This window comes from Syngnathus leptorhynchus, chromosome 7, assembly GCF_054491065.1.
Source record: "Syngnathus leptorhynchus isolate UIUO chromosome 7, UIUO_Slep, whole genome shotgun sequence".
In the NCBI taxonomy this organism is placed as follows: domain Eukaryota; kingdom Metazoa; phylum Chordata; class Actinopteri; order Syngnathiformes; family Syngnathidae; genus Syngnathus; species Syngnathus leptorhynchus.
Window position 1 is genome coordinate 9,716,094 of NC_141201.1, and position 26,048 is coordinate 9,742,141.

Below are 26,048 nucleotides of genomic sequence, written 5' to 3' on the forward strand. Positions count from 1 at the left end.
TGGGATTTTCTCTGGGTACTCGGGTTTTCTTCAGATCGCCCAAAACATGCTTGGGTTTATTGCAGTTTAAATTGCTCATGTGAAGTCGTTGATGTGAGTGAATTATTTGTCTATTAACCTTTTTGCACCAAAAACTCTATGCAGCTTTACGAACTTTTACATTCCGGTGGCTTTCCATGTCTGATCTGCTTCAGAAGGCGCCAGCTTCAGAACAGAGACACAATTTTCCAACTAAGTGATATTGGACAATTTGCCACACACACCTGATGATTTTTTATGCCTTGCAGAATCACCAGTTTATGTTACATGGTACTGAATAAATGATTCTGAAGGCCCCGAGCATGGCAACACAGAGGCTGAAATTTGATTGGAAAAAAAATTCCAATATGCATAAACATACATATAGCACCAGAAGCAGAAAAGCAAAGAGAAATGCAAAAGAATAAAGAGAATGGATCGTTTGGATTGGAATAAATCTTGACAATTTCATTGAAACAAATATTAGAATTTAGATTGTAAAAGTGGGTCAGTGCTCCCGATGCCGTTTGGCTTGACTGCACACTGACAAACAGGGTTGCAATAGCGAACACGTACAAAAATAAAACATAATACATTTCATTTGAGTGAGTGACAGGTGCAAAAACAAAAATCAAAGAAAGTGAAAAAAAAAAACCACACACACCAACGATTTAGCGCACCCGTCGTGACTATTTCTGTCCATGTATGCTCAGCAAGGAGCTGGAGGCTAACTTTACTTTCCCCTTGGCCGACTGACAGTTAAAGTTGCCAATCAGTGCTGCTCCTCCAGGGCACAAGCCACCAATCGTTCGGTGATGGAACCCGCTGGCAAAAATAACCTCAGCACTATATGTGTGGGTGCGCGCAATTTCGTGCGTGTGGCTGTGCGTGTCGCCCTGCAACTTCTAATAATAGAGGAGGGAGGCTACCTTCTCCTTTGAGAGCCTACTTGTTGCTTACGCTAATAAGAAAATAGCAACATTATGGTGATCAAAGTATTTCTCGCCACCTCATCAGGATCCACGGCGGTAAGTTTGGACCTTTTCTAATAGTTTGATTGTTTGTGAACCAAACTTTCTTTTGCTGTATTCTTCCCAACACAAATGCAACGTCAGTCGCTTTTCAACAATTTGGCATGGATCTATGTTTGGTAACACATTTGCAAGCAAAGCACACAAGGCCCATGTGTTCTAATTACGGACCGTGCAGGAGCTAATGTCAACTTTCGTGTCCACTTTTTGGGGTAGTAAACCCCCCCCACCCACCACCACCCCTCTTGGACGGCCCTGTTGTGTTGTCCGATCTCTACACGGGCCTGTTTGCATGAGTGGGGAGAACCTACAAGAGGGGCTTCTCTCCCTATCTTAGAGCCAAGCACATGCACACAAGAGTTCACATCAGGGGGAAAAAAAAAAAATCTAAACAGAAACTGTCATAAAATATGGCTACATTCCAGTATGTACCATCTGCCATCTAGTGGAAGAGTATTTCATTGTATTGCGGTGCTGGTATTGATAGATGAACACAGATTGTCTTGAGAATAAGACATTTTCCTTGAGAATGAAATTGAAGAAAATGTGAAACAGGGTAATTTCTCGCAATGAGTCCACATACCACAGCACAGTGATGAGAAATCGTTGTTCCTTCTAATTCCAGATCAAGAAGAAACAACAAGATGTGGTGGGATTCCTGGAAGCACTGAAGGTGGACTACACTCAGCTGGACATTGCCTGCAATGAGGAGAACCGCAAATGGATGAGGCAGAATGTACCAGAGGAGAAGAAACCCTCAAATGGCATCCCATTGCCCCCTCAGATCTTCAATGAAGAAAGCTACTGTGGGGTCAGTGAAGAATCACAACACTTAATGCGATGATTATTATTTATACGGACATGAAGAGAATAATTGTTGAGAATGAATGTGATGTTTTTCCTCAGGACTATGAGACATTCTTTGATGCCAAGGAAGACAACTCTGTGTATGCCTTCCTGGGGTTGGCCCCTCCTCCAGGTTCAAAGGTCAAGACTCAATTTTTTCTTGTCAATTCATTTTCTCTTCTTGCTCGTTGTATTCAGTTCTTCTCTCAACTCTTTGGTGGTCCTTAAAATGGTCGTTTTGTTGAATGTTTCACGGAACGCCACAGCATTCGGTAGGCACTGTACGTTTGTGCATTTTCTGCAATAACAATTAGAAATAATGTCATATTTTTGTATCATAAATAGATGGAAAGTTGGATAGAATTTTCATATTCATCAATCAAAAAATGACAGATGTTGAAGCACAGAGCAGCTCTAAATTGAAAAATGTGCAGCTAATTCATGTGATCGGTCTCAGAATCGGCATCGTCCTATCTCACAGACTCGGCATTGTCTGAATCGGTGTCACCAAACATGACTACTTTCCACTCAATGACCCCAGCCAAAAAAAAAAAAAAAAAAGTAATTGACGTTCTTTCCGCCAACAAATATTTCACTCAGATGGTAATCTTTTAATGAGCAGTCAATATTTGTGAACTGAACCTGACTGCTCCTCCCAAACTTTGCAAACATTTGGGTTGTTGACTTGAATCCTTTCCTCAACGCAGGAAGCACTTCAGGCTGACAAGGAAGAACACATTTTGGAGAATGGTACTCACACTGACGACACCAATGAAGAGGGAACCCAAGATGACTCAATAGTAAAGTTTTATTGACACACCTTGCTTTTTTTTGCTTCCTGTCCAACCATACATGTCCTGTCAGCTTGATCGCACTCTCACGTTCCTTCAGGTGCACCTGTCCAGTCTTCACATTAACTCGTCTTCCTGTGTTACTCAGTGGCTGAGACGTTTTGAATTCACAATCACTAAATACACCATCACTGTGCTCACAATGATGGAGAGTTGCGTTTCCAACACCCTTCACCCACATCAACATGTTGGGAACGGCATGTGATGTTTTCATTTTGGGTGTGAGTGACGTAAAATCAATGTACTGTAATGCACAAAGGTTTTGTCAAGGTGACAAAAGTAACCCGACCAATTGGAACAGAATTTTATTTCAGCTGATCATCCTACTCGTGTGATTTGTTTCGACTTTTACTGTGCACTAATGTCTCTTTTTAAATTTCCAGAATTCTGGTTGACGTGTATGCCACTCACTTTGCATTTACGATCTAACTATCTAATTTATTTACCCTGATAACCAGTTTGTTGTTTTCACCTAAAAAAAAGGAAGTTCCAGAGGTAGATCGTAACGGGGACGCACATGGAGACGAGGAGGAGACGCAGGAAGGAGAAGGAGAAGGTCACGAGGAGGAAGATATAGCGGAGCCTGAGGAAAATGAAGTCACGGAAGGAGGAGAAGCTGAAGAACCTGAAGATACAGTAACTGATGAGCTCTAACATTATTTTCCTTTTTAGCCAAACATTCCTAAAGTGCTCTGTTTTCACCTTCAGCAGCCCAAAATTCCACGTCATTTTTTTTCTCAGGCTTTGTCGTCTTTCCTGGTTCCGGTCAACTACATCTCCCCATCAATTCCCTTTCGTTATTTTTTTTTTTTTTAATAATCCACACATTTTTACTCTTATACAGGATGCATCACTGTTTGACTTTTGTTTTCTCTTCTTAATGTATAACTGTTGATGACAATTTAATATAAAAAAAAAATCATTTTGTGTCAAGTGGTCACAAACATTAGATCAATATTCACCATGTTGTCTTTCTGTTACAGGGTCATGGAGAGGAAGATGAAGAACAGGTATGTTTTTGTTTCTGAAATTTTTTTCTAGTCCTCTCTTTGGCATCTGCCAATCTTGGTCACATTTTTAGGGCATTTGTTGCGAGGTAGAATCAATGTGGTGCAACAATTGTGTCCCCATGCCCATTCAAAACTAATCATACCTCGCTTATGTGCTGTTTTCTTGGCAATACAATGCCTATAAGTCAAACACATTTCTTTCCAGATCTTAAATTTTTTGACTTAACCCGTTTCTGCCTGACTTCATGTCCATCTCTCGATTTGCTTATCCCAGGAGGAAGAGGATTTGCGGTCAGAGGTAATTGTACATTGGCCATTTTCTGTAGTTGCCCTCTCAACTTGCGTGTGTTTGACACCACAGAGTTCTTGACGGCCTATGAGGATTTTTGTCTTTCACCATTCCATCTTTTTATGATACCTAACTTTTTTTTTTCACATTTTTTCACTCTTTTTTTTTTCCTCTTCATTTCAGTCCCATGAGTAGCTTTTGACAACCTCAACTGTCCCGCCATTTTTTTATGTTGACAACTTATTGATCGTACGTGCCTGTCCTGCTCTTTTGCTCCCTAAAGCCTGCTAACCTGCAGTTTGTTATTATTCCTTATAGGAGGAGGAGGAGCTACGGCAGCTTGAGGTAGAAACATGACTTTCATATCCTTTTTTGGATTACCTTTCACTTCCCATCATTTCTCCCTTTTCTAGTTTGCCAGATATTTCTTTCATATTTATCCACCATGTCCTATCCTACTAAAACATTAATCGGGGAAATGGACACCAAAGTGTGTTGCTCAAGTAACGTTTTCATAATAGTCTACAAAATGAGCTTGCACTTACTTATAGTCAGAGATGTCGTCTTTATTTTTTAATTTGATAATTTCATGTACTTGCATTATATTGTATAGTATTTATTAGATATAGTATGACAAATGAATACTAGTTTAAAACATTCATCTTTACAGAATTTGGGATTCAGGGATTTACAGTATTTGAATTAGTAATAATTTGCCTTTTGATATAGTAACTTGATTAGGGACGTTTTGCAGATAAAGTAATGCTCATCGTCAAGTTCACACTCTATAACGTAGCTACAATTTGCTTTCTAAATGCTGATTGAAAATCTGCTGAACACAAACAAATACACATATTATATTATCATATATATATATATATATATATTCACGAAATGATCAGTCCAACACCTTTTCACACAGCAAGGCCAAAAGAACTTTGTAACTGCTTCTTGAAAAAGCAATAACTTTATGATGTGTTCAATTTCACATATCTTGGGTGAACTAGTGATAAGATCGCCCCTGAACATTGTGTGAGGGGGAAAAAAAGGTGATGTGCTTCCCTGAGACATTCCAATGTTCTGCCTGGTCTTTTGCCACACACTTTCCTGCTTTGCTTGGCTGCTTTCCCCTTTCCATTGTCTTCTTCTCCACCTTTATCGCTGTCAATCCTTTTTTTGATTGTAGGTTGAAGACGAAAAAAGCGATGTGATATTTTATTCAATTGGCTGTAGTATTTTCTTCAAGATACTTTTCATGTCCTTCAGTCTTCCTTTTGTTGGATGCTGCATGACCTGGATTCATAAATTTGTGATAGCCGACAAGCGTCATAACTGCAACAATATATTTCGTATCTTTTGTTTAGGGTTATGGTGATGTGCCATTTTTTAAAATTGACCCATTCAACATGCGCCTTTTATTATTATTATTATTATTATCATTGTTACTATTATTATTATTATTATTATTTTAACTCTGCTTGATTTTATTTTGCATAGGAGGAAGAAGAGCCTGACATAGAAGAGGTACCTCTACTGTATATATTTGTTTGCAGTGACTGTGTTCAATGCGTATTCAGAAGATTTTTTTTTTTTTTGACTTCTTTCTTCCCTAAGGCTCCAATTTCTACGTGTCTGTGTCTTGTTTGAAGGTTTAACGTCAATGCATGGCTCTTTACCACCAGGACAATTTTGTTTTTCCGTTTTGATGTAGGTGGGAACATTTGTTGTTAACGGCTGGTGCTCATGAGCTAGGACATGTTCACTGGCTGGTTGTGTTAACACAAAAATGTGGACCAGACAAGTGGAAATATGTCTCACCCGCTTTTTGTTAATACCAAAATAAATATATTAGATGGAGCACCTCTTGGTTTTGAACAAATATGTATTTTACATTCCCCAGTGAACACCAAAGGCTGCCCTCTTTGCTGGAAGCCTGATGTAATTAAAAAACTGCACGTATTGTTTATTCCTTAAACATTTCGTAATGCTGCATCACTGTTATAAAGTACCACTTTTGAAGAATTACTTAGCCCCCCAACCCAGGAGCTAGATCTGTAAATGAGTAAGGGTTGTCATTTACTTAACTCAAGATTTTGTATGTTGAATGTCTACTAATATGCAGTCTAATCCCGCTGCCTTCACTTTATATTCATTTTTCTGCTCTTCCCTCCCCTTTGATTGTATCCAACAGGGAGAAGACGAAGAAACACAGGTAGTTACTGACTGCTAGTAGAATTAATCCACTAACCATTTTGTTATCAATATATTTAATATGTGTCTCTCCCAACAGGAAGAAGAGGCTGAATAGTTGAGGGAAGGAAACAACATACTGACCCCCTCCCATTTTAGGTAAATCTCATGTCCCGTTTTTTACCACTTGGTGACAGCAGAGGTTTATCTACAAGCATGAGCCACACCATGAGATACACATATTTGATTCCATGATGGAGCTGTATCAAAAAAATCTGCCATTGTAAAGATGAGGCCAGAAAGCATGCAAATGTGACTATTATGGAGAGCAATCTGATTGGATGCACAGTAAGGGCTTTGATGTATTACCATGGCATCATTGCTGCATCATTAATTAATCTTATTATAGTGGAACAAGTTCAAGATGATCTAAACCTGATAGTTTCTGAAGTGAACAAACAAGCCACACTGTTTGCTCCTTGACCGAGATCAAATCCACCGATCAATGGAGATGCAATTAAAGCTTGATAAAAATCAGCAGCGTCTCAACATTCACACAATATAATGAAACTTGTATTTGATTCACAATCAGTTACTCCTATAATTAATTAGACATTGACTGAATGGTTAAACTGTGGTCATCATACCAAGAATGCATCGATAATTCTTGACTGTAAAAAAATTAACAAAGTGTTTATATTGGTTTTTAATGTAAAATGAATACATTTTGTATTCAAGGCTTTACACATCCCATTACATGTTTTGGGACCCATCTCTTGGTATTTTTGCGGGGAAAATGTCTGAAGTCCAAATCACATGACTGCTGAATATTCAGGCTTACATTTTAATTGAGGCACGTCATTATTTGTTGGTCAGTTTGGTTCATGTACTAGCAGCTTCATAGAGCACAAACATGACTGTCGTCACAGCGAAAGCACAAACGTCTCAATTTTGGCTCCTGTGAGGCAGTGACGGTAACAATCCTACATAATCCAACTCTGCAGTGCCTCTCTTTCAATTAGTCTTGGCATGTCAGGCTGTTGTGACCCAGTCAAGGAAACATGCAGGTTCTGGAAGAGCGAGCATTGCAGAAATTGCAACCCCTTCCCGAGCCCTGCGAGCCCCTGTCAGAGTGCGTTAGCGAAAGCTGCCAAGTGAGATTGGGATACGCCCGCGGAGGAGTGGCTGGATTGGGTGGCACACTGGCAGAGTGGTGGCGGCTCCCTCCACCATCACATCCACTTGAAAAATCAGTGACCTGGTTTGTGTTTTTGCTTTGTTTGTCCAGCCTGAAGGAGCATCCTGTGATATCTGTCCCTGACCCCTGACCATTGACCACTTCGACTCCTTTAGGCAGCGTCTCGACTCTTCCCCCAAGGCAGCGCTGTACCCGCCTTGGGAAAAAAAACAAAAAAAACACAAAACACGGGTCATGTGCTTGAAGTTGTCAAGTGAAAAGTCATCATCGCCTTTTCTTTTGATCGCAACAATGGATTGAATTTTTATATTTCACATTTCGACACTTACTGTAGGCCTAACAAATATGTGCAGTGTAGCATAGTGCTGCAAATGATGTCTTTAATGCTACATTGACAAACATCTTTCACATGTTTACATGTAAAGACAAAAATTCACACTGGTATACATTTTTCTTGTTACCTCAAGTTCTGTTTCGAGGTCTCCCGCCCCTTATTTTATTTTTCAGTTTCACCAACACAACACAAAGACAGCTGCATGGATTCTACACACTAAGATTTCTAATGAGGAAGCCATGAGCACATGCTGAAAGACTACAAGCTAGTCCGCCACTTCAATGACCTCTGGCAAAACTGTTGTCGGAAACAATGCACTTTGTTCAAAACAAATATGTGACTAAGACACGAATGCGATGCAACTGCAATAAAGTGGTTTTCAAAAACATCATGATTAGGTGGCTATATTTGGTACGTTTTTGACTATTTATAGATCAATAGAACACTATTCAAAGCCTGGCAAGTGTGATGGGACCACACAGTTTTCATTATCTTCTCTAATGTTGTCTCTAGGTTATGTCAGTGTGAAAGGTAAATTAACCTCTTATCTGCACACATTGCTCGAAGAAAATGATTCCGTTTTAATTAATTGTGAAGACCATCACATTAAGTTTTAATGGGAGTTCGATCCCTGGCCATTGTGATCATGTTGCGGAATCCTTGTGCAAAATACTCCTGATGCTGCATCATCAGTAACAGATGGAAAAGCACGAAACATTTATCTTAAGTGTCACACAAAACTGAAAGTTTGGAAAGAAATGACTTCAGATGGAACAAGACTAAAGTCCCCACAACAACCACAATGTGCTTGTACTCCGCTCCTTGCCCCACACGCACATCTCAGCAGTAAATATTTCTTTGCCGACTGACCTTCACCGAGTGGAATGATGCATGTGCTTTTGACAGCAGAAGGCTGTTTCCTCACTTCTACAAAGAAACCTTTTGTTCTCTCACACTACTCAATCTCATAAGATCACGTACGTGAGCTGTCGCAAAGATACAAATGATAATTTTCAATTACACTTTTTACTGTAGTGCACAAAGTACACAGGCATTAACCAATGTGGGCTTCCATTCACTTTTGTTTTTGTGCTTTGTGGGAAGTGTAACTATACAAGGGCCATTCACTGTTTACTGTTTCAATCAATCTACATGTGCAGGTATCTGCATCAGTCTGGGTTGAGGGGCAAAGTTCATTTTGCTAATATTTAACAGGACGTTTTTGGGTGATGTAGCAGAGCCCCTCACATATCAGTATAGAAGTATTCATGAAATATATTTATCGTATGCGGATTCTTACGGCTGTTTCATAATGACAATAAGGTAAGTCAGACACATTTGATTATACAATAGCATAGACCAGGGGAGCAATATTGATTCTTCCCCATTTGTACAGGCATATTAAGAATTTGAACGTCTCTTTGATTCACACTTTGTGAGATGTTGCAAAATTACGGAAAAAATACTGACAGCATTTAGATTGTATTTATTTTGCGGATCTTTGACACATTACACTCAAATCTGAATGTATAAAATAAACAGAAAAAAACAAGAGAAAAGAAGCACAACAGAAGGATACATTAAAGTGTGAATTAATCACCATAATTATAAAGAGCTCTATATAATGTAATAAATAAAACTACTTCAGGGTACCAAGTGCTACGTATATTTATTATATGTAAATAACCACTTTGAGTAAAATTAAGTTTAGTATGTACATCCATTTATTTGATTGCTTTATTTATAATGTGCCGTTTGTACCAGTTATGCATCTTATTTTGAATTCATTTTGCTTATTTGTTTTTCCTGCTAGTCACTTAACGCGGAGGTACGTGCAAGAATTACAATGTACTTGTTTTCCACTTGTACAAATTTGGCAATATTGGTACTTTATTATATTTTAATATCAAAACGTAATGCTGAATTGGTATTTTCTACTGGAGGCATTCTAAGCAGTGTATGTATTACTGGTTTCGCAATAGCAAAGAGGAATTTACTGTTTAGTTGAAGACAATTTAATGGGGATCACCATTTCATTTCGTATTTCCCACAGGAATTACTGTACAGTCCTTTAAGTGGTCACTTTTCCCCAATGCTTTAATTAAACCTCCAGGTTAACTTGCTATTTTGATGCATTGTTTTATAGTTAGGTTTATTATTGTTGAATATGCCTTAATTTCCACAAACGGAACACTTCATAACCACATTAAAATGTTTCTAAAATGATGCAGTACGTAGCAGACAATGATGGCACAGCATTCTGTTTTAAGTCTTTCCTTGTTTTGTTCTGGTTAGGAGGTACTTGGCTGAAAAACGTGTTTTACAGTAGGCGCTGAGAAAAGATTGAGAACTAATGACTTTGGTTATATCGCTCAGTTTTGATTGATGCTCTCAGAGAGTGCACTTGCAATTTGCATTTCTAGAAATAAATCAAAAGCATTTTTCATATTTTGCCTCCTTTGAGGGACACAGCAAACAACAACAACCACTGCACCACAATCATAACTCAAAGCAATATTTTGTTGCGGCACAAATGTCGATACATTTGTTGAAATGGATCTCATTTGTGTCTATTTGCCGTAATGTTTTGGCTGGATGGTGTAGTTTGACTTAACTTGACTGAAATATATTTACACCAAGATGACTGACTATCTGTTTGATGCAGTCATTAATTGTTTTATTTTCAGGTGCCCTCTGCTGTGATTGATGGAATACCTCATTTGAAATGCACAATCATGGACATTTGTGTTTGGTGGGTGCTTCTTCTGTTGTGCAGCACTCAAGGTGAGAATTGAGCATAAAGCAAACTGCCGCCTCTCTGACAAGTGATGATGATAATGACGATGATGATGGTGATGTCAAGGAGGCCTGTAAAATATGCACTAACAACCAGAGTGCTTGTGTTGAAGTGCGGCACTACTTCTATTTACACCCACAGACCATCTAGTTCGAGGAGCTCCTAATGATCTCGTTGCACTTTGTTATGAATTTTCTTCTGAATAATATCAGTAAGATGGAACCAATAGCAGGAGAATTCAGAATCACTGGTCCTTGATTCCCGATAGGATTCAACTCAAATGATGCTCATTAGTGTGCCATTCTATGATTGCAATAAACTGTTTGTTTGGCCCAGATGGGTTTTTTTTTATTTTTATTTCCCAGGCCTCATTTCCTAAATGGCTGAATAATTTATGATCCTCTATGCCAAGTTCACCGCAAAGGAGTTATGCATCACCCTGAGTATTGTGGCGTGAACCAATTAGTCCACATCGCTTTGCGTGTTGGTAGGAGCTTGCTTTCTCCTTTTCTAAGAGACTCTTAATAATGTATAGTGGAACCTGTAGTCGAACATGATCCATTCTTGAACACTTATTTTCCAGATGACTAAGAACATTTTCCCAAAGGAAAACATGGAAATGGAATCCATAGTTCCAGAGTCAAAATGTTGCCATTATGAAAAACCTTTGTATAAAAGACAGGCTTATTTAGTTAGTATGCTAAAGTTGCAATTAGTTCATTGTAAAATGTCAAAACAATAAAACATACATTCAACCTTTCGTGTTATGAGAGCTTACTGCTTGTACTTTGGAGGGAAGCTACTTTTCTATATTTCCAATGTATTACAGAGAGTGAACCGCGTTTTCCTACAAGGCATACATTCTGGTTCTACTAGCAATATAAATCAAATTAATTGATTTGAAATGAATCTGAACTTGCTTGTTTTTCTGAAAAGATGTTATCTCAATGAAGCGCTTAAACCCCTTCAACAAAGTTCTTTGGCACCAAGTTGCCACCAGATGCCAACAAAGCAATACTTATATTGTTTGAAAAATATTATTAGTCTTTTGGGAATATTGTAGCCAGGACAGAGGTGACGTTTGTAACTTTCTGTATTGGCATGCTGAGGTCTCCTATGACATCATGCACGACTCTTGTTGAGTTATTGGATGACCTCTTGGGTGTATTTTTAGGCATTTATGATGAATGTAGGATTGGGTGTAATTCATATAAATTTTTCATATTGCATGTAGTTTCATTTCCCTAAATGTGGCAAAACAATCAATTCAGTATTCTACGTTGAATATTTTGCAGTTTCCGCTCTTTTAAAGCTGTCGCCTGTCAGCTTGACTGTCCTTAGAGGGGATGAGGCCCGCTTCACCTGCAGGATCCAGAGTGCAGAGTGGGCTCTTATGCTGTGGGAGCTGAACAGCACAGTCGTGGTCACCATTTCCAGAGTTCACGGCGTACTTTCCTGCCTCATTCCCAATGTGACGGCAGTGGAAAGTCACAATGGAGATGGTTGGGTGTTGGTTCTCAAAAGTGTGGAGAGGCTCCATGAGGGTCAAGTGAGCTGTAACCTTGAGGGCAATGACAAGAAAACAGCAAGCCTCATTGTTCAAGGTCAGTGTCATATTTGTCCTCTTTTTATTTAATATATATATATATTTTCTTTTACCGTGCTGAACAGTGTTTTTAATATCCACATTGCCCAATTTGTTTAGATGTCTAGATGTTCTAATTCAAAATGTGCCTGATTTCACTATGTTTTGACGATGTAATGTGTACCTAATTTCTTCATAAGAAATGATTGGGATGTCACAGAAGAAAAAGATTTCCCTCAGCTTCTTTTCTTCTCGCGTCTTGAAGATATGGAGAAGCACTAAAATTGACTGTACTGCAAGTGCAATGGCAAAACACACTGAATATAACCTCGATAAGGACAAATAAATAAGTAGCAAATGTTGCTTTGATTGTAGGCACCCACACGCTGCTGCTGCTTCACCACACGAGCTCAAAGCGATTCAAGCTGCTTTGTAGTTTTCTTTTAAAGGAACTGAAAAATTCTAATTATAACCATTTTGTAGTGGTGTGGACACAAAGACTGGTGTTGGGGATGACAAAATAAAATAAAACAAATTACATTTCAATGTAGTGTGTCATACAGGACATAGAGGTCCAATACAAAGAAAAATGACTCATATTTGATTTTAAAATACTAATAAAGGTGATGAAATAAAACAATACCATGCCATGCCATGCCATGCCATAGCACACCACACCACACCATACCAGCAATGTTAGATGAAACATTTGTAGTTCACTGTCCTAGATAGGGGCAGGGTACATCTTGAAATGGTTGCCAGCCAATCGCAAGGCATACATATACAAACAACAATTCACAATCACATTCTTACCTATGGATTAGAGTCTTCAATTACCATGCATGTTTTTGGAATATGGTGCAATACAATACAATACAATACAATACAATACAATACAATACAATACAATTCAATGCAATGCAATATAATGCAATGCAATGCAGCACAAATTCATTTATATAGTATCATAATAATTGTTCAGTTATTGATAGCTGTGCTTTTCATGCAATAATGATGCCCTCTTAAGATTAGATAACAGATACGTTTACACAACTCTCTGCACCTAGATTTTCACATACATATATTCCCATTAGTTGCTTAATTAAAAGACACATATTTCCTCTAATCACAAATAAATTATGTCCTGAAATATATTAACCGTTGATGCTGGCACAGCATTATTCAGTCTTATGGAAATGGCATATCTCAGATGAGCTGACAAGTCATTAAATGCCACAAGATTTGTACAGACCTTTGCTACAATGACCTTATCCTTCTGCTTGTTTGCATCCTTGGTCCTTAAATGGAGAACTCAGAAATGAATGAACGAATGAATGAATAAATAAATACATACATGAATGAATGAATGCATGATTAAGCAAGCCAATGAACCATTTTCCCACTATATTACAAAGATAATCTTGATAATCTGAATAAATAAATAAATAAATAAATAAATAAATAAATAAATAAATGATTGAATGATTAAGCAAGCCCCAATGAACCATTTTTCCACTATATTACAAAGATAATCTTCATAGCATGCCGGAACAGCAAATCCCCACTGACATGTTCACTCATTAATAGTACTGTTAGTGAAACAGCACTCCGCCCTCTACGACACAGACCATACACCCCTCTGGCTGTCTGGAAGCAGACGATTGCTCTGACCTGACACAGCCTTGGAATTAACGGTGCATCCTGGCACGTCCACTTAATAGTCAGCAACTCTGTGATTTGTGTACTGCAGCCTCACATAGAATGTTGGAAGGGAGCCACAAATCTGCTGCACATTCCCTCTCTGGCTTTCATTGCACACATAGAACCTTTGTTTTGTTTTTTTAACTCAAAGATACTCATGTGAACAAATAAATGCATTTGAATGCTCTGAGTTCAGAGCGTTGCACTCAAATAACGGCCCGCCATATCAACACAAAGATCTCCTGCAGTAAGTCGCAAACTTCGTGAATCTCTTTCCCAAGGTGTTACAGTAAGCTGCTGTTGGTCATGGGTGGTACAGTATATTCCAAACCACCTGTAAAAGGTGATAATCTGCTACATAGAGAGACGAAATACTTTTTTTTTTGGGGGGGTTAGCCCTCCCACTTTCTCTAAGCTTGCTAAAACACACAAACTTGTTCAAACACTCTTTTTAAAATATTTTGTTGCATCTGGTTCTCTTGCTGTCAAGATATGGGTGACTATCCTGTAAAATTACTTTCAGAAAATGAAAGAAAGACTTGCTCGGACATCTCTCTTTAAAAGAGGATGAGTGAGCTTGCTTTTAGCTGTTTGTCACCGCCACTGTGCCAGCAGTGTTACATCATTTGCCAATGGAGCAAAAGCATGCTTTCTTCAAGCTGTTTATCACTGCCAGTGTGTCTTTAGCTTTACATCATCCTAAGAAATGTACAGTTTGTGCACTTCAACATTCTGCATGGACTCGGGCAAATCAGTTTCTCCTTCTGCCATGTCAAGAGCTGTCCACTCATCCATCCATCCATCCATCCATCCATCCATCCATCCATCCATCCATCCATCCATCCATCCATCCATCCATCCATCCATCCATCCATCCATCCATCCATCCATCCATCCATCCATCCATCCATCCATCCATCCATCCATCCATCCATCCATCCATCCATCCATCCATCCATCCATCCATCCATCCATCCATCCATCCATCTTCTACTGCTTATTCGGAGTCAGGTTGCGGGGGCATTCTATTGGTGGCAAATCAAGCCAGTTGTGTTCACACCCACAACGGTGCAAACTGCCCATTTTAAAATGAGTTCAGACAATTTTTATGGTAGTTTGGTGCGCTCTGTCTGGCTGTCTGTCTCTCTGTCTGTCTGTGTATATATCACCGACCTCTAAATACGTCGGGGCTCAATGCTCTTTATGTCTCCAAATTCAGCAATCAAATAGTCTGTGCCTTTGTCACTTTTTTTGCCTGACAATACACTGTAACTCTATGCTCCATAGAGGGTTATTTAGCTGGCAAGGTGCTCGATGAGGGGCAGAAGATGAGAAGCATTTGTCAGGCTTTTGACACTTTTAGGTGCTCAATCAATCAAGCAAGTCTGTTTTTTCCTATAAGTGAACAAGCCCACAAAGGTTCTGTTGCTGCTCATCCTTTACACACGCCTGGATGTGTGTCAGTGTTAAACCCTATTTTGGGCACTCCTTGAAATACTTGCAAGTTTCATACTCCATAAGTACATTACCAAATTTTTTACAGCTTTACAATGTTAATAATCATTTTTTTCAAATTTAATACTGATTATATAGTGGTGCTCCCCAGAAAGTGACATAATTGTATTATCTAATGTTATTCTTGTGGTTTTGGCCACAGTGGGTTAATGCCAGCAAAGTAGTATAATTTACTTTCATCGCTGCCTGAGGGAAATCACTGTGCAACGTTGTGAGTTACCAAATTACCAATTGTGGCTCAAGGCTTAAATCCTCTCATCGTAAGTGATAAGTGTGTGACTGTAGCTATTCTGTTGTTTATTTTCAGAAAAAGGCACTGTGGAAATTGTTGGAGGCAATACAATCACTTTAAAAGGCCAGTTGGTCCAGTTTCAGTGTGATGCTATGGGATGGCACCCTGAACCTTCTTTGCATTGGAAAGTCAATGGGAAAAAGGTAAACAAACAACAAGAATCATGCACGACAAACATATTTGTCATACCACTATCAGGTGAAATGAGATACAAATGTCAGGTTAATAACTGCCGGATAATAACTACGCACTTTCTAATCATCAGCCAACCACCAGAGTGAATGCAAGCCTGGTTAAACAAGTGAGCATTCCCAGCTGAGTCAGGGCAAGAAGAAAGTACGGCAAAATTAGGAGATGAAGGGTATTATGATGAAGAGTTAATGCCTAAAAAAAAGGAGACAGATTTAATGTTTCAGAACGATATTCAACATCATAATAATATAGATAATTAGTTTACCCCTGAATATTTTTTTCTTTTTTAAAAGTATAATTTTGTTTTTGATTTTTGTATTTTTTTCTGAAATAACAATCAATTTATCTCCAAATGTCAGCTGGTCCCCATTTGGCTGTTTAACTACATCACATATTTCTAATGCCAAGAAGCAAGGTTGGATGTGGGTCCTATCTAGCCCTTAGGAAGTCAGTCGCCAGTGATCGGTGGGTGCTGCAGATGGGCCCAGCTGCCTTGCTGCAGCGTCTCAACATCCACCGGGCACAGAATTAAGTCGATTAACAGCAGCATGGCAGATTAACTGATTCCAGCAGCATTTCCTCTAGCTGGACTTGGACAGAAGGATGAAGGCGACAAGTACTCAGTTGAATACATCTAGCAATGTTCAAGACAAGATGACTGGCATATTTAAAGGTGTATAGGACAATTCACCATTTTTCTAGCTGGCAAAAACTGAACTGGTTCTTCTTCCATGGCAATGCGAGTAAATAAACTCTTCCATATGCAGCAAATGATAATGGGTTTGTCTGTCTGGGTTTGGTGTGAAGTTGAGCCAGAATGAATACAACCTCAGCAGTGAAGAGACGGGAAAGAGCCTCTTCACTGTGAGCAGCAACCTCAGCATGACTGCGACAAAAACCTCACGTGTTGACTGTCTGGCCTCAGTGACCGCCCTCTCAACGCCACTGATGAGCAGCATCCGTCTGACAGTGGGTAAGACATCCCCAGTGTCATATTACAGTGAAATCTATTTATCATTTTCCGGACCCACCTGCAATAGGTGCACTCTGTGTGACTGGCAGACCCAAGTTCAGTGTCAAAAAACCCACGGTAGTCTTTCTCGGGGTCAGCCAGGGCCAAGTGGTTACGATTGTCCCCTGGCTCCATAGGGTGCCCAACATCTCCCAAACACAGCTGGGTGTTTTTGTGCAAGACACCCTAAACTGTTCTCTGGGCACTTAGGTAGCATCCTGCCCTAGTGTGTGCTGCAAGCTGTGTGTGTTTGCTGTGTCCAATACCATGATGGGTCAAAAGCAGAGATCAAATTTTGTGGAGGTTACATTAAAAATGAATCTTCTATATAACGTGCTTGTCTATGGTCAAATTTCTCATTTGTTCCTTCAAAGCACAGTTAAAAAGTGCCAGCCACGAATGTACTGTAGAAACCTATTGAAAAGAAAAACGCTGTGGTACTACTTCATGCTTAGTGCGTGTTGCCAGGCGAATTTCACAAGACATCCATCCTCTGTGTATTCTTTGGTTATCTCCCCACCCAAAAATATTACATCAATTAGACATTTATGGAAGAGCATATTTCGGATTTTTAAACTTGTGCAACACTATTTATCCTCATAGCCTGTTCTCAATACTGCAACCAACTTCCACAATAACAAGTTTTCATCTCTTTCCCGATGTGACCTTCCCTCCTCAGTTGCAGAGGTGGTGCAGGATGAAAATGACGACTGCACAGTCCCATTGGCAATAACTTCCTCCCTCACTGCTCTTCTTCTCCTCCTGCTCTGCATCTGCATTGTCCTCTGGTACAAAGAAAGGAGACAAGCAAGTATGCACTTTTCTTTGAATTGCTTGGGGTGGATGAAAAAAAGTATCGCCTCTCCCCTTCTCATTTCTGTACAGAGACTATGATTAAAGTATAATGAAGAAGAAAGGCGGTCACACTCTGTAATATTGGCCTTCACCAAGGACATGAAATTTTTTTTTTTTTTTTACTGACTGGACAAAGAACATTAGTTGTCAGCAGAAATGTATACTTTTATAAGAGCATTTTCGGACATGTAGGATGACTGCAGGGTTGGTTGGATTGCCATCACCAAGGATCAACACCAACAACTCGAGAGACTTTTGAGCTAGATGTAACTCGGAGCAATTTGGAGACAGATACAATATATAGAGATATAATACAGTGTATAAATTGTAGGTCCTATAAACTGATGGTGTATTCTTTAACAGAGGAAGGTATTGCAAAGATAAGAGGTCAGAGAAAAGCAACAATAATATATAATGCCATATTATGTCACAGAAACTCCCACAGCTTTGATTAAATATACAGTATTGAAATCTTGAACAGGAATGCGGGATTTCAAAGAACAGAATTTCCCTTTCTGCATTGTATACAGTAGTGTCATTTGATATAATATGTATACATAATTCACTACATTCAATTTGCAACAAAAATAGTACATAGTACAGTAAAAATAATTGGCAACTGAAATGCTACGAGCCCCATTACTAATGTTTAAAGTCACTGTGACAGTTTTACTGCAACTCCTAATCTGATTTGTGATGTGCTCAGACATGGTGGTCAATATTTAGGAAGCTTCGTCTTAAGGCTGGGGAGTTGAAATAGTGCAGTAGTGTGGCTAAGAAGTGGAGGTGTTGCAGAAATGGCTCTGGACACTCGTCCACTCTGAGGGGATCATTCAAGGAGGAGGAAGTTTGTCTTTCCACAGCACAACAACAAAAAAAAATTGCCTTGAGTCACGCATTTAGAAGTTGTCGTAATCCCTGTAACTGATTGGAAAGCAGTGTAACTAATTTAGGGCTGTGGTTCAGGGCTAAAGGATTATCTCCAGCAGTTGATTCTGTAACCGAGTGTTCCTTTCGCCATGACTCAGATTCTTACATCTTAGCAGGAGCAATGTTTTGCATCTCAATGATGGTGCTTTGCCGCTCTCTTTAATCGAGCCATATGTGAGAGTAATGTGTACTTTGCAATTATTGTTAAAAAAAATAACAGGCGCTGCTCTGGTTCCCCTCAGAGAGTTGAGCGAAGGGGGGGGGGGATTTGTTATATAACAGCAAAAGGCAGTTTCTCTCACAGCAACAGTAACGGTTTTATATGTCTCATGGGGCTAACATTGTCGACATCCTTGTTATATGATGTTGAAGGCTTGTTATAAAACTCATTAACACTCTGCTAACTGGAGGTTATTAGAGCAGAATCCAAAACTAAGAATTACTGGTTGGTGTATGTTATAGAAGTCCTAGTTTGTCACTGCATTGAGATGGCACAGCAATGCAATGGGAAATTAGTTTGTGCTAAATCTGCTACAAAAAAAAAAAATCTCTTTGCCTTTCAGAGAGAAGTACACAAGATGCAATCAGGTAAGATCTCATATGTTTTTGGACATTTCCCTAAACAGTGGACTGCGGGAGCAAATATAACTGCCAATAAAGCTTCTTTAAAAAATGAGGGTACTATATTTTTATCATTGCTCAAGCATATAAATTGTGATCTTAAAATAGCTTGCACGAAATAAACATTATTGTCTTTGGCAGATTGTCTAAGAGGCAGATATAGCGGACTTTTTATTTGTCAGCATTTTCATCTGCAGCTGAACTACATTTTATAGTGTTTCAAGGGAGAGTACTGAGTCTTGTTAAATATCTTCCTTACTGGCAGTGCACTTAAAAAACAACCCACAAAACCCACGATAAAGTTCTGCGTTGTGAGGAAACTGTTCACAAGTAGAAATAAATCTACTTGAAAATATTATCATTGTCACCTGTTATCAGTTACCTATCATGATAATCCTAAAATAAACATTAGTCCATCACACGAGTTCAAAATTGCCAGATTTGTTTTTACTTTTCACGCAAGAGTCACAATATGGGTCGGAAAAGTAAATATCACTCCCGTTCCCTAAATGAGAACAAGGTAGTACTTACTAAAAGTGTGGTATGAGATACAGCAAATTATTTATTTATAAGGTGACTTTTGTTTATGCATTTTGGATAATTGCAGGTGTGAGGGCATAAACAATGGACAAACTTTGCCTGTTGAGTCTACAGGTGGCAGGGTCAACTTGGGATACATGAGTGAGGGCGCAGCAGGTGAGTATCATAACTAGAATTGTCAACATTGTACTCAAGTAAGACGACTGTTCCTTTCGAATAAGGCTCAAGGAAAAGTGAAAAAGTACTGGTCATACTCCAAATGATTATTTGAGTGAGACACTCAAGGACTGATCAAGTGATAAGCAAATTTTGATTTAATCTTCTTTTAGACAGAGCATAAATGTCAGATAAAAAAAATAAAAAAGGGACTATAAAACATAAAAAAAGCAACTTAAATATGAATAAATAACTTCATTTTAATCAAATAACAAAATGAGGCAGGTTTTAAAACATTGCCTCTGTTTGGGGTCACCCTGACATTGTGTGTGGTTATGTGACTGCCTGGCTCTTATTATGTGTACGTTTTATTAACGATGGTTGTTCCAATTTTCTTTGTTCTCGTTTCCAAGTGCATGAGCAGCAGTGACATAATAGGCCCAATTAACCTACACTAAATCACTCACATCTATAGATCAGGGCAAATGTTGTATGAATGAGGCTGGAGTTATTTCAATCTAAACCACAGGTAGTTGATCTGCAGGTGGAGGGTTAGATGGGGCTAAATGGCTTTTTCTCCCACCCTGCAGATGCAAAGAACAAAGAACTAATCAAAGGAATGCATAGCAAGATGGATTTTGTCAACATTGAGAAGGTAAGTTAGGGAAAGGAGACAGAAAAGATTCGTTTTAAATCTGCTATCATTGAAAGACTTAAACCACCAATTTAGTGAGTAGGGATGATCTCTCTGGATGGACATACAAAAGACTCAGACTCACTGCTGCTCTCAACCTTTTACAAAATACCGACCAAAATGGGGAATTTGCGTTTTGTACTGTTCTTCTCTATTAAATATGTGTTTTGTGTCCCTCAGGTCCCTGATGTTGTAACATCTAGCAGCCTGTCTTTACATAGCGACCATCACACCCAAGTCGACCTTTCCGAAGGCAACTCTAAGAACATCCGGAGAGTTACGACAGTTTGAATACGTTTAATGTGGGTGAAACGTATTCTCACCAAACCTTTTTGTAAATTCACTTTCTCAGTGGAAAGGTATTAAATACAGACAAACTTCTCAAGGCAAAAACAATTTGTTTCAGCATGCTGGTTGACAACCATTTAGTATATAATTCAGGACAAGGAATAACAACAAAAAACTGTTCTCTTCTTGCAATGGTTGAAGAACCATTTGAATTTGAGTAGAAGGTGCAGAAATAAGTTACCCGTTGCTGTAAAATATAAAAACAATCTAATGTGAGAATAATGACTTCATTTTTTCTGCTTGTGAGTCACTTCTTAGTAAATGCAGCTGATTTTGCTTTATTCTTGTTTTGTTGTTTTGACTGATTTAGCCAAAACAAAAGTTTGTATTAGAGTAGGATTCAGGATAGGTTCAAATTTTGTACAACCAAATAGTCAAGAGGATCGACTGTAAATGCTTGTATTGCACAAAAATCCTCCCAACAATTTTAATAAATTGATAAATATAATGTAAATTATTATATTAAATAAATAATGTGCCAAATGTCTCACTGATTCTGATATCAGTGATCAAAAACAATAAATATATACTGTATTTTCCAGACTATAAGCTACTTACTTTTTGCACAAGCTTTGAACTCTGCGGTTTATCTATGGATTTTTCATGCTTTTCATATGTTACAATATTTGCATATTCTCTTATATGTGGAAATTAAACATTAACACACCTGTGTCTTATAGTCCAGTGCCGTTTATATACTATATGAACAAAACAGGATTTCTCCCTAATATTAGCTGGTGCGGCTTATAGTCCAGAAATTACGGTAGTTTGTAGAATTTTGCATTTTCTTTGTCAGCAGTCTCCGTAATTAGTGTAACAAAATTCTCGTTTTAGCCACATTTGGCTTCCTGGCTGAAGGCCTAACATTGCTGCAAATGTGTGCATTTGGAGCCCCTCCTTTGTTTCCTGTCTTCACTTACTCAATAATTGGCTTCTAAGAATATCACTGAGCCACTGCAGGGGGGGAACCTCGACTGCACATTGATTGATACCCTGATGGAGGCAAGGATGTCTCTCTGTGCTACTCTTAGGTTGGATTGATTATATGCATGCTGAGGCAGACAAAGACACATTTCAGCATTTGAACTGAAAGTCTCATCATCATTTAATCCAAAGAGGAAACACCTTTGCAGTGTTTTCAGGACAACCATAATCATGTATGTGCTTCTCGCTCTTTTATGTCTCCAACTCAATGTTCAAGTCACGGAGGACTTGAGGAGAAGCTGTCAGCAAAGTGCAAATGAACACAGTGTGATTGTTTGAGCGGCGGCAGGGTCGTGAGTATCTCTGTAGTGACGCGCGCAACAACAGATTTATCTCCTCATGAAGAAGAGGGTGACATAACATTTGCATTTGATAATGGCAAAAGGACGAAGAGCGGAATATTGGTCATGAAGGACGATGAATCTGACAGACATTCGCCACATATAGTTTCATCAGGCGAAATGGCATGCATCTCAAATAAGCAGTTTTCCCACCGAGAACCAAAAATCGACTTGAATATTTTTTCTTTTTTTTGTTTCTTACCAAGACGGCCACGTTTATTTGATTATACATCACATCAAAAGTGTGAGAAGGAATGTTGAGAGACTCGTTTCGAGAGAAACGCTGTCATCTGTCACCTCCTGGAAGTGCTTAAAAATAAAAAGCAATCACCGCCATATGTTTTGTTGAATGGAAAATACACTTTCATTTCATTGGAGGCCAATGCATATGTTGATTAGAGCTCCGCTTTAGCATTTGATTTATATCTTCTGGCCAAATTGATTAACTGCATTCATCTCAACCTATCAGGGAGAGGCGTCGTGGGTGTGGGGTCAGGATCAACCAGGCAGCAACCCAAAGCAGATACATAAATATTTAACGGTCAAACCTCCTGGCTGAACTTGAGACAAGTGCTCAGCCGAAGCTACACGCTCATATGCTTAACGTGCCTCTCAGGGGGAAAAAAATGTAAATGGCAGTTGGCACGGTATAAAACGTCAGGGGATCAGCAGATCCATTTGAATTTATTATCTTTATAGGTAATAACTCGAGCTGTTCAATAACTGTTAAGGTCTTTCAATATGAACGAAGGCAGGGATGAAGGCATGAATGAAGTTGTACTGAAAACAGCAACATCTTAACAATGGCTAAAAATTGTGCATCCATAGTAGGCTATGTCACAAGCATATGACTGGAGGGCTGTTGTCGAATGTGACCCTGTGCTTTCAAATCACATACCACTGAGTTTGACAACCTTTTTGGAGCTAAGGCACATACGTTATATGGGAAAACTCTCACGACACAAAAGGAAATATCACAAAAAGTAATGAACGTAAAACAATGATGATCACGTCTCAATTTATTCCCAAATGGACTGTCTCAGCTAGAAATGTCGACACTCTACATTGAGATAATTGTAAAAACTGGTTTTCTTATGAAAAAAAAAAAAAAAAGTCTAAGGAATGGTCACGTTTGAGAAAGCAAACAATTAAATGTGAATCTATGAAGCTGTAACATTCATTCACATAGACAGCATCCATGCTTAAATAATGCAAAACAGAATATAGAAGGCTGGCATAATTCTGTGCAGTTCTTTGTCACCAGATGGCTGACACAGATCTTGACTTTGGAAATCACAACTCATCAGTGAATGTGAGAAAAGTGTGTTCACGCTCTCTCTCTCTCTCTCTCTCTCTCTCTCTCTCTCTTTGTCTGTCTGTCTCTCTCTCCCTCAAAGCTTTCATCATCGCTACCTTCTGTTTCCTCGCACCCAAGCGCTTGGCGTCAAAGCGGCAGGCTATTAAACAAATTAGATTTCCTCCAGTGGGTCTGACAGAGATAGGCAGAAGCTGAGATGCCTCTTATATGACCTGTTTGGGCTTAACATTAAACCTCCCTGGGGCTTACTCGGGGCACTCGATATGTGTCGCTTACACTGATCAAAAAGGGAAAGTCAGTGAGCAATTTTTTTGGGCAGCAAGACTATTATATGCTCTGTCAGAACTTTCTATCAGCAAATCTGTATAAATTCAGCTGTTGTTTTTTTTTCTCCAGATAAATGATGTTTGTTGGTCTGTCTGTTTAACGGGGTAGCAGATGGACATGCCATAAAGAACCTTTTACATGTAAAGTAAAACTCTATAACTCATTTATTCTCAAGAATATTTCTCCAGCATCCACACTGGCAGTGCTTAGCAAGCACGCCACAACCACCGGCGACAGAACAACATGCAAACTTGTTTGTCAAATGTTACTGCCAAGTTACCTCCCTCAGACTGGATATTTATGAATCATAGAAATGTCCAAAATAGAACTGAACCATCAGAGACAATGAATAAGGAACGCAACTCCCAAGACACCAAAACTACTTCCTGCAAGCAAATTACAAAACGTCACTACACTTGGCCCATGTTTAAAATGGAAACTTTGGCTAATGGTTCTCTGGGGCTCAGTATGCCATCTCAAGTGGCTTGTTATAGTCTGCTTTCCAGTTCCTGTTCATTAGTGTCCACAGCGCTGCTGTAAAAGATGCCCAGTGATAATAAAAACCACATGAAAGACTATAGCGCACCGTCGCTTATCTTTGTGTTAATTTCATGTGTTTGTCTTAATGTACAAATCCCACAGAAAAGGCTGGTTATTTAAAGACAAAATGAAAATGGGACACTAATATAGTTTAATATGGCAGAGGGGGACATGACGTTGAACATTAATGACAGCGGGATGTTGCTGACACTAAACAACCTAAGCACATTTATTGCAAAAAAGGGATTATGTAGGCTCTCTCTCTCTCTCTCTCTCTCTCTCTCCCTCTCTCTCTCTCTCTCTCTCTCTCTCTCTCTCTCTCTCTCTCTCTCTCTCTCTCTCTCTCTCTCTCTCTCTCTCTCTCTCTCTCTCTCTCTCTCTTTTGCAATGATACAGAGAACCTTCAGTGGTTCTGGGGATTACGGACCAAGACCTGACTTGATTCGCCCAAAAAACAAAAACAAAAAAAACAACAACCCTTTGTGATGCTTATTTATGGATGACAACAGTAAGAAGCATGCCACATTTATTTCACTGACTACATTTACACAAGCACATTTTTAATACGATGAGAGTTTGCATGAAAGTTCTGATCGGATGTACTGTTTTCTTGGGCACTAAAACTATTGATTCAATTAGGAATCGTGTGTTTGTGCATCCCACTTTCAACCGAAACAAATTATCTTGACATGCTTAGATTGACAAGAAGAAACCGTAGCGACTTCCCGGTCGCTCTGTCCATTTCTACTTCAAACGTGAACGTTATTTCACATATTGTTCTTGTTTGCGCTGTTACTTCGAGTTAAGGCTTGACACTGAAACAAAATCAGAGAGAGCATTGTCAGCTTTATGCATATCGGTTGCCAACAGTGCCTAGTAATGTGTAAATTCTTTGCCACTTCTATTGTGGATGACTTCATTCAAACGGGCCTGTTAGCCCCGGTCAGGGCCAATTAGGTGACCGCTGCTTTGTTTGGGTTCCCAGGCTAGAAGCGCAACAGCAGCACAGATGAATAACCTCTCAAACATCAGACTCTGCTTTCAAGCCCACGCTCAGTGAAAGTAACTCTGCTCCTCTGTGTCAGGCGTCGGGGTCATTAACTACAATTAGCAGTGATTGGGCTCAAATCCTTGATGCAACCAACGATGATGTTTGGATGCATGAGATTCCCAACTATTCATCACAATATATAACAAAGAAGGAGGGCAGTTCATTGAGGGGCTAAAAAAGGATTTTTTTTCTGAGACAGTTCACTGTAGCTGATTTAGTGGCCTTGGCGACAGTGCAACGGGTATCATCACTGACCGAATTCTGCTGCTTGGCTGAGCCAAGTGATTCTACTGCCTCAGAGCCATTTCCAATCCCATGCTGTCTCCGTTTCCTTCACTCTGTTTGTGACTCACTGTATTATGTCACTTCAAATTCAGTCATTCATACTTGCCAGAAAAAAAAGCAGTTACGGTATACTGAGCAATATTATTTTTCCTCGACTGACCAAGGAAAAGATGTGGGAATGGAAAGAAAACATGCAC

The 26,048-nt window shown here is 39.1% G+C and overlaps 2 protein-coding genes across 7 annotated transcripts; both read left to right on the top strand.

Annotated features, from left to right (window-relative positions):
* Nucleotides 1-849: 849 nt before the first annotated feature.
* On the top strand, nt 850-8,153 carry sh3bgr (SH3 domain binding glutamate-rich protein). 5 transcript variants are annotated; one of them, XM_085916017.1, is made up of 12 exons: nt 868-1,046; nt 1,675-1,860; nt 1,956-2,036; nt 2,603-2,695; nt 3,230-3,382; nt 3,730-3,756; nt 4,031-4,054; nt 4,364-4,390; nt 5,543-5,569; nt 6,237-6,257; nt 6,336-6,394; nt 7,524-8,153. In XM_085916017.1, exons 1-11 carry the CDS (start codon nt 1,002-1,004, stop codon nt 6,351-6,353), a joined length of 702 nt encoding a protein of 233 aa, XP_085772143.1. In that variant the 5' UTR covers nt 868-1,001; the 3' UTR covers nt 6,354-6,394; nt 7,524-8,153. The 5 variants fall into 5 exon arrangements, 4 of the variants coding, with proteins under 4 accessions (XP_085772146.1, XP_085772144.1, XP_085772145.1 ...); XM_085916020.1 differs by lacking the exon at nt 3,230-3,382 and having other exon boundaries at nt 850-1,046; XM_085916018.1 differs by lacking the exon at nt 4,031-4,054 and having other exon boundaries at nt 863-1,046.
* Nucleotides 8,154-8,985: 832 nt separating this feature from the next.
* Nucleotides 8,986-21,677, top strand: igsf5b (immunoglobulin superfamily, member 5b). Of its 2 annotated transcripts, XM_085917224.1 has the most exons (10): nt 8,986-9,090; nt 10,455-10,551; nt 11,860-12,168; nt 15,673-15,800; nt 16,657-16,822; nt 17,541-17,672; nt 19,210-19,234; nt 19,875-19,963; nt 20,554-20,618; nt 20,838-21,677. In XM_085917224.1, exons 2-10 carry the CDS (start codon nt 10,503-10,505, stop codon nt 20,946-20,948), a joined length of 1,074 nt encoding a protein of 357 aa, XP_085773350.1. In that variant the 5' UTR covers nt 8,986-9,090; nt 10,455-10,502; the 3' UTR covers nt 20,949-21,677. The 2 variants fall into 2 exon arrangements, with proteins under 2 accessions (XP_085773350.1, XP_085773351.1); XM_085917225.1 differs by lacking the exon at nt 20,554-20,618.
* The last annotated feature ends 4,371 nt before the right edge of the window (nt 21,678-26,048 follow it).